The following is an 11058-nucleotide window of genomic DNA, read 5'->3' as shown; positions in this document are numbered from 1 at the left end:
CATACAAGCGTAGCCTACATCAGCCAAGGAAGTGTTTTTTTTTTTTTATGTGACAAGTCACTAGATACTGTCAACAACTACAAAGATGTCGGTTTACGTGATTGGGGAATCGAACAATTTCTGCATATAACAAATTGGAATTTTGTTCACCATTTTACCACAGGAGGGAGCCAAAAGCCAATTTCTTCCCCAGTTAATCCAGTTCGGTTCATGATCTACACTGATGGCCCAACATGTGCCTACAACATCGTCTTACATTACTGCTAAATGGTTTATTTATTTGTTTGTTTGTTTAAACAAGGCTAATCACATAACTGGTAAATAATAATAAAGGATGGAGTCATATCTTAATAATTTCACCAGCCAAAGTAATCTTATTAATAAAGGAATAGGCCAGAACAGGTCAGAATAGGCATCAATACTAGTAACTATTGCCAGGGTATGGGAAATAGATACACATTATAATAATATTTCTAATTAATATGATATATGTTTTTTTCCCCCATTGAATGAAATGAACCCCTAGTAAGATTTTATTCGAATAAACATAAGTTGCTTTTAATAAGCTACGGAGACAGATGCATGATGACAGATGCTGTTTTGGGTTTCAGTGAAAGATAAGAAAGAACAGCTGAGGCATATTTAGAGTAAATGCATTGAATGTGAGTCATTTTTTATTATACTGATCTCCTACAAGCAGTACTGAGCCTTACGTGAATGTCTTTTTCATTCAGAAGTATATTGTGAGCTACAGCAAATTCTTCACATAGACTATAAATAAGAAATATTGATGAGTCAAAAGCAAATGTTAGTCACAAAAAAAAGAAAGAAAGCAAAACCGGCAATTATACTCTAAGATGTAACATTCATTGTACCTTATGGTTCTATATCTGTAATGTAAATAGTAATTTTCACACTACATATTAATCTTTTTTTTTTCTTTTTTTTGTGTGTGTGTGGGGGGGGGGGGGGGCTATAGTTTAAACCCTGGCCACAAAAACATGACACAATATTATAATAATAGGCCTTGGCATGCACAGGCCCCTTTAAAGTTCATTATATAAAGAAAACTTTCATTAGACAAATATATTAAACTTTGATTGATATTTAACTGTAAGAATAAATGTTATTTAATATAATAGTAAAATGTTAGGAATTGCAGTGCTATGCTGTCTGATCAGATGTCTTTGCCACAGTCAGGACACAGGATGTCATCTCTCTCTGTCAGGAAGCCGCGGCCCACCAGGGACACCAAACACTTCTTGCAGTTGAAGCAGTCATTGTGCCACTGTCTCTCTTCAAAGGAGATGTATTTGGTGCCTCCCAGAACTGCAAAGGATATAACACTAACAAATAACAAAGCTCATGATCACTATAGCAATAATGTCATGGGAAATATGATTATTATTTGCTAAAGTGTGGACAAGAAGATTGCTATGAGACTCGTGCTGCTCCTGGGGTCAGAAAGGCACAATTTCAACACCAAAATAATCCTATCATTTTTTTATTTATTTTTTTTACTCAGCATTATGTCATTCCAAACCCATAGGGCTATCTCTTTTTTTCATGAAACACACAAGGTGAATTCTGAAAAAATATATAATAATAGTATTTTTTGTAATAAAGAAATACAGTCTTGGATTCAACTAATAACTGACGGGTAAAAAAAAAATCACTGCCCTGCATTTTTATGTCATTTAAAAAATAAAATAAATAAATCTTGTTTATACTGATTCCATTTGGTCCTGATAAGCACTTTCCAAAGATAAGGAGATGTAAATGTGCTGGTTGCTCATACCACTAATAGGGGTGGTGCATTCAGCACACTTCTTGGCATACAAATTGCAGTAGCAGTTGAGGCAATAGGGAAAGTCATCACGAGAGGTAAAGTGCTTGCCAGACAGCTGCTCCTTACAGCCAGTACACAAGAAGCAGTCCTTATGCCATGGCTGGTCATGGTAGGTCAAGCCCCCAGTGGTGATTTGCTGAGAAGAAATGATAAAGGTGTGATGTTGTATAATAGTTTTTCTTCAAAGCAAAATGTTGCATTCCAGCTGTTCTTACCTTCTTGCAGTGTACACACTGCAGTGCAAACTGATTCTCATAGCAGGGCACGCAGTAGTTATTATTGTCCTTAGGAATGAAGCTCTTGGTTCCAATAGGCTGCTGACAGCGCTGACAGGTAAAGCAGGTCTCATGCCAGCTGTTCCCCTTGTGCTCCATCTTCCTGGAGCCTGAGAGAAATACAGAAAAATGCAGACAGTCAAACAAATATCCCATTACTTGGCTGGATAATAGAGATGATTGATTATAGCCTATTTATTAAAGGGTTAGTTTACCCCAAAATGTAAATTACTGGGAAATGTTGTATTTACCTTATCTGCATTAAATTCCACATGGTTTTTAACTTTACATCTACAAAATGATGAAGTGTGTTTTTGCTTTTAAATGTGTTTATTCATTTTTATGAAGGCGCTGTAAATTCAAGCATTATATAGTATATCATAATAGTGCAATGCTATTTTGTACTGTACATGCAAATCGTAAATGCAAATTGTTTCTTACTAACACAAACCCAACTGTCCCTCCATTGAAAGAAAGGCTGATTTCGAACATTGATTTTTAAACTTGTGAATCCATTAGAATCGTTAGAAGAAAGAATCATATATATAATCAATATATGAATAGATTTTAATGTGCACCTCTAGTTCCCTTCTCGAGGCAGTAACTCAATATTACATCAGCTATTTACGTATATGGGAACTCCTCCCTTCTCCACTTTCGCTGAAATCTTATGGGCTAACGCCAGCTGGGGACAGCTGGCCAATTGACGTGAAGCATACTGACAGGTCAAGGGCAGTATAAATTGCGCGGGAGCGCGAAAATTACGTCAGAATCTCTTTCTTCACGCTAGAAGTCTTGTTTTTCAAGCTAGAAGTCTTGTTAAGTCATCGTGGAAGTTGCTTTAGAGGACTACTCACCCCTGTTTTCCTCTCTGCATCCGATGGCTGCTACATGCCAGATTTGTGCGGGTCCCATTGACCCGCCTGACCTTCACCAGTTCTGTGTCACCTCGCCCACGCCGAGTCGGCACTCACAGACGACACGTGCGCCCACTGCGCCAAGCTGCCAGTGCGTGCCCTTAGAGCCAGGAGAGAAGTGGCTCGGGCAACAGCAGGGATGAGGCTGCAAGCGGCTGGTGGGCCCTCCCTCATCTGGGGATGAGTTCGACGCTGTTGACTTCGTGGACAATAGCTTCCACCCCCCCATGCCGCCGCAGACTTCGTCACCTTCAGAGCTGGCGAAGAAGATGACTCCATGTCGCTCTTGGCGTCGGAAAAAAATGGGCGTCTCAGTCGGACCGCCCCAACCAAGAGGGCCCTGCAGACCTCCAGGAGGAGCTCGTCAGGGTCCTCGGCAAGGCCGTCACGGAAGAGCCTGTGAAGAGTAAGCTGGACTCGTGGTTCCTCCAGTCAAAACGCTGCTAGACAGCCCACCGTGGTGCCCTCCCTGAACCGGACGCTCGTTTCGGCCTAAGCAAGGAGTGGTCAGGGCCTGGAAGGAAACGTCAGGGTCAGAGGAGGAGCCAACGCCACGAGAAAGCCAGCGCACCATCCTGAGCGGACCGCTAAAGAGGAAGAGAGAGCACGCTGGAGGCCCCGCCCCCAAGCACCATGTTGTAAGGCATTATGTCCCCCATGTTCCTATGGGTGATGATTGCTATGTGGTTTAAATGCTGTTTGTGTGAATTATGCAATAAAACATGTATCCACTCACAAAAAGAGCTTTTTCTTCCTCTCGCACCCAACACTGTAACTCGCCCTGTCTCAGACCAGCGCAGAATAATTAAGCACGGATATTATCTTCAGTTCAAACACAGACCTCCCCGCTTCAATGGCATGGTCCCGTCACTGATTTTGCCCCAAAACCTTTCTGTTCTGAGACAGGAAGTTCTCAGTCTGCTTTACAGTCACTCACAGTTGCGTCAGCACTCTGAGACCGTGGAGCAGCCCGAATATGTTTAGCAGAGTTCCTTTGAGTATAGTAATGCTGCATACCATGGTCTCGACGGACACGTCAACTTCAGAGTCACAGAGAAGGTGGCACATAAACCGTTTGGAATTGGAAGCGGTGACTTTAGGCCTACAAGCCTTTCGGTCGAAATTGGAGTGGCAACATGTACTGATTCGAACCGACAACTGGTCTGTGGTCTCTTACATAAATCGCCAGGGCGGCATGCATTCCAGAGCTCTATTCAAACAGGCAGCGAGTCTCCTGTTGTGGGCGGACCGACACTTTCTCTTCATAAGAGCGGCGCACATCCCCGGTATCCTGAACCGTGGAGCGTACATGCTTTTGAGGAAAGGGATTCCTCAAAGAGAGTGGAGGCTTCATCCAGGATCAGTTCAAATGATTTGGGATCGATTTGGGAGGGCAGAAGTGGATTTGTTTGCCACATGCGAGAACACGCACTGTCAGACGTTCTTCTCGTTATCTCACTCCCCGCTGCTGCACTCCATGCAGCCGTGGGATCTAGCCCTAGATCTCAATGATTGCATCTGTTTCGGACCTGGTGACTGTTATGTCACTCTCCAGCCGAGACCAGGTTACGTTCCGAAGTCACTCAATACACCGTTTAGAGCACAGGTTGTTTCCCTGCCCGCCTTATCTGCTCGGATGCTCGGACAGCAGTTTGCCCTGTTAGGGCTCTGGGGATGTATGTGGATCCCTCGGCCGTCTTTCGTCAATTGGACCAGCTGTCCGTGTGCTTTGGTGGATGTGTTAAGGGGCGTGCTGTTTCAAAACAAGACTTTCTCACTGGATGGTGGACGCTATTGTGTTGGCTTACTAATGCCAGGGGAAATATTGTCCCCTCAACATCAGAGCTCATTCTGTGAGGGCAATTTCTACATCATGGGCCTGGTCTAGAGGTATGTCTTTCTAAGATTTATGTCTTGCTGCTGGCTGGTCTTCCCAGAACACATTCGCCAAGCTGGATGTACCCTCTGTAGCGTCTCATGTACTTTTGATGAGTTAAATTTCTTTCATGTGTTGTACCAAGGCTGTTAACTCTGTGTTATGGTTTATAGGTTTATGCAGTTGTCACCGCTAACACTGTTGACTCTGTTTAACTCTTGTGCTTGAGTGCTCATTATGTTGTGTCTGCCCTATTCAGTGCAGCCTTCTTGTTTATTGCATGGAGATATGCAAATTTTGTTAGTGTAAAATGTTTCATTGGTCTAGTTCCTCATATCAGATGAGAGTACTCTTAGCGCTAAAGGCTAGAACTGTCTCGCTTATGTGTGGGTGTGAATGACCCCGTTCAGGGCTTATCTTCACTGCTCTCACGGTGGGATTTAATACAGTTCCCATATACGTCAATAGCTGACATAATGTTGAGTTACCGCCTCGAGTTATCATAACCTCGGTTCCCTGAGAAGCGGGAACGAGACATTACGTTAGCCGCCGTGGTTGCTGTTTGATCAGCTGTGCTAGCATTCAGTCGTGATTCTGATGTAATTTTCGCGCCCATGCAATTTATACTGTCCGCGACCTGTCAGTATTTGCATGCTTCGCGTCAATTGGCCAGCTGTCCCCAGCTGCCGTTAGCCCATACGATTTCAGCGAAAGTGAAGAAGGGAGGAGTTCCCATATACGTCAATAACTGACGTAATGTCTCGGGGAACTGAGGTTATGATAGTAACCGCAGACGTTTTCTCTTCTTCTTCTCTTAAGCAGCGCAGCATGGCCTTGCCCCTTTGCTGCCTTTTCCCGAGAGTGGGTTTTATCTGTGTTTGCCATGTCACAAATCAAGGAAATAATTTGTTGTAGTCCCTACCAGCCTATTTTGTAGGTATTAAACTGTCAGAAATTTAAAAGACAATATCTTTGTTTGCATCGAACTTTCAGCATCATAACTTTTCAGATATTATTTATGCTCAAACAGCAACATTATACACTAACTAACGATAAAAAATTAAATCTCAATTAACCACCCCTTTATATTATGTTTATATTAAATCTGTTTATCATAAAATGTGATTTGGACTAAACCATTCAATTCACGTGAATTAGCCAACGTTTAAAATGTCTTTATTAACTTTTTGAAGAGCCAACGTTTTGGTGGAATGGACACTCAGGTTTCATTAAAAATATTTCAATTTGTGTTTTGAAGATTAATAAAAGTCTAATGGGTTTGGAATGGCATGAGTGTGAGTAACTGATGACAAAAAAATAGTAAAGACTTCACTTTATTGGTGAACTATTTTTTTAAATGGATTCATTCAGTGTCTCAGCTCTCTATAGTAAAGTTAATTATTGCTATTATGGCAATAGCTGTTGTCCAACACTACAACTACAACCTTACCTTTCCTTCAGGTTTCTGAAGTACATGTGTGAAGAACAGATTAAGCAAATGTTTCACTTACCTGGCATGATTGTCTTCTTGCACTCAAAACATTTAGAGGAATACTCATTGGAATAACACTCAGTACACAGTAGCTGCTCATCTTTGGTGGAGAATGGCTTGTCCGCCAATGAACGGTGACATTTGAAGCAGTGGAAGCAGCCATCATGCCAGTGACGGTCCTTGTAAGAAAGATCCTGAGGACAAATGCATACAGGTAAGGACAGTTCGAACCTACAGTACATTGTCTCACATGAATGGGAGAGTGTGCATGGCCTCATTGCTCTTTTAAAGCCTTTGAACAGCTAATTAGCGAGAGTGGGAGGGTAGGGTTCCTCAATGTCAGCTTTACAGCAGGTTACTCGCCAATGAGAGCTGCAGGTGCTGGTGTCTTTGACCAATCGCAGTGTGATCTGCCAATAGGAATACGTTAGCGAGAGTCTGTCCTCACTGAGCACACATTGCCTCAAGATGAGTGTATGACACCAGTGCTTTAATTATCTTCCAATTTGGAGAGAGAGAGAGAGAGAGTGTGCTTATTAACTGCTGGCCCAAGGTGCTATGAGGTCATTCTGATTGCCTGGGACCAGAGTGAGTAGCAGCAGCTAACTGGGCCAAGGACGGGCCACACAGATGTGGCCCCACCCCAGGTCTGTCCTCCAAACTGGTGACAGCCTCCTCATCAGGACTAATGACCATGTAATGTGACACTAATGACAGAAAGTCACGGAAGCACCACTCGTCTATAGCAAGGGCTGGGATTGTACTTCTAAAGTATCATTGTCAATATATGGTTCTCGTATATCATCTATAACATTTACTATGATACACTGTATTATTTGTTATTTTTATTTTTATCAGGAAACATTGTCTTTAGGGCATTACTATGGCTAAAGTGTTCTAAGAGGCTTTTAGCACTGTGCTATGCTGTTGCTAGGGTGTTTTCTATTTTAATCACTCCTCATTTAATGCAAATGGTGGATTTTTTTCACCTGTTTTATCATCTGCAATAACAATAAATAAAAAAATCATAAATTTAATGCAATAGCACACTTCCTCTCAACAAGCTGCACAACTTGTGGTATAAATTTCTGAAGCATGCAGTTTAAAGGGATAATTTACCCCAAAATGAACATTTTACTTTCATCAGTTTTCTGTCATTCTAAACCCATAAGACTTCCATGCACACTTATCTTTTTTGCTCATCCACGCAACCAAAATGTTAACTCTTCAACAAGTACAAAAAGACATCATAACACAGTCCATTTTTACTCTATTTACCACTAAAGGAGCATATTTTTACCTTAAAGGTACACACAAGTGTACATATTAGTTCTTAAGTGTTATATATTAGTAGCACACCACTGACAACGTTTGTATTTTTTTGTTCTGAGTGTACAGTAGTCCAATAGTAATAGTGATGCTTGCCTTTACAATAATTTTACAGATTTTATTATGTAATCGATACATACTAATTAATTTTTTTACATTTAAAGCTGTACAGTGATGTTGTGCATTGTTAGATCACTGTCTATTGAATTAACCAATGATAACAAATGGAACAATAATGTAAAGGGTACCTATTATAATATAAATTGTCATAATAAACAAACATATGGAAATTTGAAATGACATAATGTCAGTGTGAAATTACATAATTTTATCTGTAATATTTTTTTATAGTAAGTAAAGGTTATAAAAAGTTTAAATTTGTCTTTGAAATGGCAGCGGAGGTCTGTGTGTCCATCACCAAGGTGAATGAGTGCAGGTAATTCCAGAAAAACTCATCTGGCCTCTTTTTTGGTTTTGGGTTCAGTCCAGAGTGCATGAGCTGGCATTCATTCTCCACGATTCCCCACCAGAGGGTCAGAGGGTCACATAAAGCTCCAAATCATTGTGCACAGTGTTACTAGACAAAAATGGTCAAATAGTTAGCGCTAGACCATCTCACTCTGGATACTGAGTTTTGAGTTATATAGTGCACAGTCTGCTGGAACTGTCATTCAAATGGAAGTAAGGGAAAAGTGCATATTTCTAGATATTAACTGCTATTTAATTTGTAGCACTCTTGAAAAAGAAGTGAATTGAATTGCATTGAATGCATACTTGTAGTGTACTTGAAATCTTTAAAGACTATACTTGCAGATATAATAATATACTACTACTAATAAAAAGGCCACTTAACTTAAAGATAATAAACTTTCATGACTGTTTTTAACACACTTGAGCATACTTTTAAAAAGTGCACTATGTAAAAATGTCATACTAAAGGTTTTACTGTTTTAATAATCATTTGTCATGTATTACAGTAGACTTATTTTGATTGTTGAATAACATAAACCACGTAAGTACTTCATTATAACTAGAGTTATTCGATGTTATATTAAATGTATTTTACATGTACTAAAATTTTAACTTAATCATTAATATAATTGCAAATGTATTACGTAAATACATGACACACAAGTTATAATAGTAATAGAATTAAATTAAAATATTTTAATTTGTAAAGTAATATTTTAGTTTGTCATAAATGCATTCATTACATTCAACTGTACACTTTAAACATATTTCAAAGGCAAGAAATTGTGAAATTACATTTTAAAGATGTATGTAAGTCTTACTTAAGAGGATCAAAAAAGCTCTTTAATTGCATTAAATATACATTTAAACTATGGCTAATACATTTTGATTTAATTGCAGTTAACCTGCAATTAAGTGTCTGTAAACACATACAGTTTGCACGTATTAATTTAAAGTATATTACTTACAAAATAAATGCTTACAATATACTAAATTGTACTGCTTTTTCAAAAGGGTTGGATTGTATCTTTAAAACATTTTGTATTTGAAAGTAGACAGTGTGAAGATCAACATACTCTGCTGTTGCAGCCAATGGGATTCTTGCACTCTTCACAGGTGTTGGAGTAGAGGCTCTCATAACACTTCACACAGTATGGGTTTTCATCACGCAGAACATACTTCTTCCCAAACAAAGACTCCTTGCAGAAGTGGCAGTCATAGCGTTCCGCCATCTTGGATTTAAACAATTCCTAAAAGATAAACGTGTTTTAAATGGTGCAGACAGGTTAATGGGGTCCCTGAAAATGCCATTGTTAGGCATGAATCTTAACTTGTAACCCTATAATACCAGTGCTTAACATCTGCTAGATAAAGGCTAACTATATGACACAAACTTTCTAAAGCAAGAGCGGAAGGCATGCCAATGTATTAGTCCCAGCTGTTATATCTCCCTCATTAATGCCGTGCTAATATTCCTGCATTATCCCTCAGAACTGTGTCCAGACTAGCTTTTGTGCACACAATACTAGCCCACTCTGAGCTCCAAACTTGTAGCTTCTTTTCTCAGTGAGTTTCTGCTTCTACAAGTCTTTGAGCTCTTTCATCAAGTGTCCTGATTTGTATTTCACATTGCAAGTGCAAAACTGTAGGCCTACAAGGTGAGCTACAGAGCAATTTTACAATGTCAGAAAATCTATACAGCCAGTCCATACAGCTATGTGATGCAAACATGATTAATTTTAGGTTACAAATCATGCACTATGGTAAAAGTGTTTTGAAGTCATTGTGACCATCATAATAACTTATTAGGCTCCTTTATGTAATGTATGTCTCCAACAGAAAGGTAATGTAGTCAGCTAAATCTGACCTGTGAAAACTTAAGAGTTAATAAAGTTAATTAAACCAAGAGTGATAAAGTGAAACGTGTGGCTAATTAAAGACTACAAGAAGGCCTCTGTGTGTGGAACCTTTCAGCCATAACTGGATAAAGGAATGTCATGTGGCTGTGGAGATGCCTGACACATTTATTTTTTCCCCCATAACTAGGAACCAAAAAAAAAAAAAAAAAAAGACAACCAAACTTTTCATACCAGTAATAAAACTCTTTTTGAGGTATAACACCGTAAACCTACTGCAGAGGATGGACACCACATCCATTTAAAAATAAAGACAAAATACAAATGCTCATATATGCTTCTGTAATCATTATGTTATCATAATGTCAATTTTAAAATGCTTTCCACAAGAGACTGATGCAATTATATAATTTCTAATATGTTGTAATGTATGTAATTAACCACTATAAACTATTAAAATATGGTGCAGAGAAAAGTATTTGACTCACAAGCATTGGAAATTTCATGCCTGAAAGTAGACCATCTGTGCATTGACATGAGAAAAAGAGTCTGAAAATTTGAAAAAAAAAAAGATTCTGAAATTTTAGTGCAGATTGAGAAGTTGTGGATTTCAAAATCAGTGCAGCTTTCTAGATGTTAATAAAGCAACAGGCTAAAGCAGGTGGAATTACTGGGGGAAAAAAGATGATGGGACAAAGGTATAAGCATCTACACAGCGAAGAGAAGAGAAGAGAAGAGAAGAGAAGAGAAGAGAAGAGAAGAGAAGAGAAGAGAAGAGAAGAGAAGAGAAGAGAAGAGAAGAGAAGAGAAGAGCCTTGCCTGTCCTTTGCAGTGATGTGCTGTGCGCCTTTGGTTCTTCAAAGAGAGATGGCTCTAGAGACTAGCTTCCCATCCAAAACACAACATATGCTAATGATCAGCATTTCTGATCTATACAGTACATACACCGCAAAGTTCAAAGTGATCAAACAAGAAATGAACATGTTCTGAATG

The 11058-nt window shown here is 39.4% G+C and overlaps 1 protein-coding gene across 1 annotated transcript; it reads right to left on the bottom strand.

Annotated features, from left to right (window-relative positions):
* Nucleotides 1-981: 981 nt before the first annotated feature.
* Nucleotides 982-10611, bottom strand: LOC132151348 (four and a half LIM domains protein 2-like). Its single transcript, XM_059559446.1, has 6 exons — nucleotides 10554-10611; nucleotides 9286-9459; nucleotides 6429-6603; nucleotides 2065-2234; nucleotides 1799-1985; nucleotides 982-1329 (listed from the first exon to the last, which is right to left on the bottom strand). The coding sequence occupies exons 1-6, from the start codon at nucleotides 10569-10571 to the stop codon at nucleotides 1178-1180; spliced, it is 876 nt and encodes a 291-aa protein (XP_059415429.1). The 5' UTR covers nucleotides 10572-10611; the 3' UTR covers nucleotides 982-1177.
* Between the last annotated feature and the right edge of the window lie 447 nt (nucleotides 10612-11058).

This window comes from Carassius carassius, chromosome 10 (genome assembly GCF_963082965.1).
Source record: "Carassius carassius chromosome 10, fCarCar2.1, whole genome shotgun sequence".
Classification (NCBI taxonomy): Eukaryota; Metazoa; Chordata; class Actinopteri; order Cypriniformes; family Cyprinidae; genus Carassius; species Carassius carassius.
Note: the sequence above shows the minus strand (reverse complement) of the source record. Positions and strands in the feature narration are given on the sequence as shown.

Bases quoted from the DNA above. Each gene is read 5' to 3' on its own strand.
- LOC132151348 (XM_059559446.1), bottom strand. The intron at 6,604-9,285 runs GTATGTTGATCT...ATTTGTCCTCAG, and splicing joins CCATTGGCTGCAACAGCAGA to GATCTTTCTTACAAGGACCG. The intron at 1,986-2,064 runs GTAAGAACAGCT...ATTTCTTCTCAG, and splicing joins AGTGTGTACACTGCAAGAAG to CAAATCACCACTGGGGGCTT.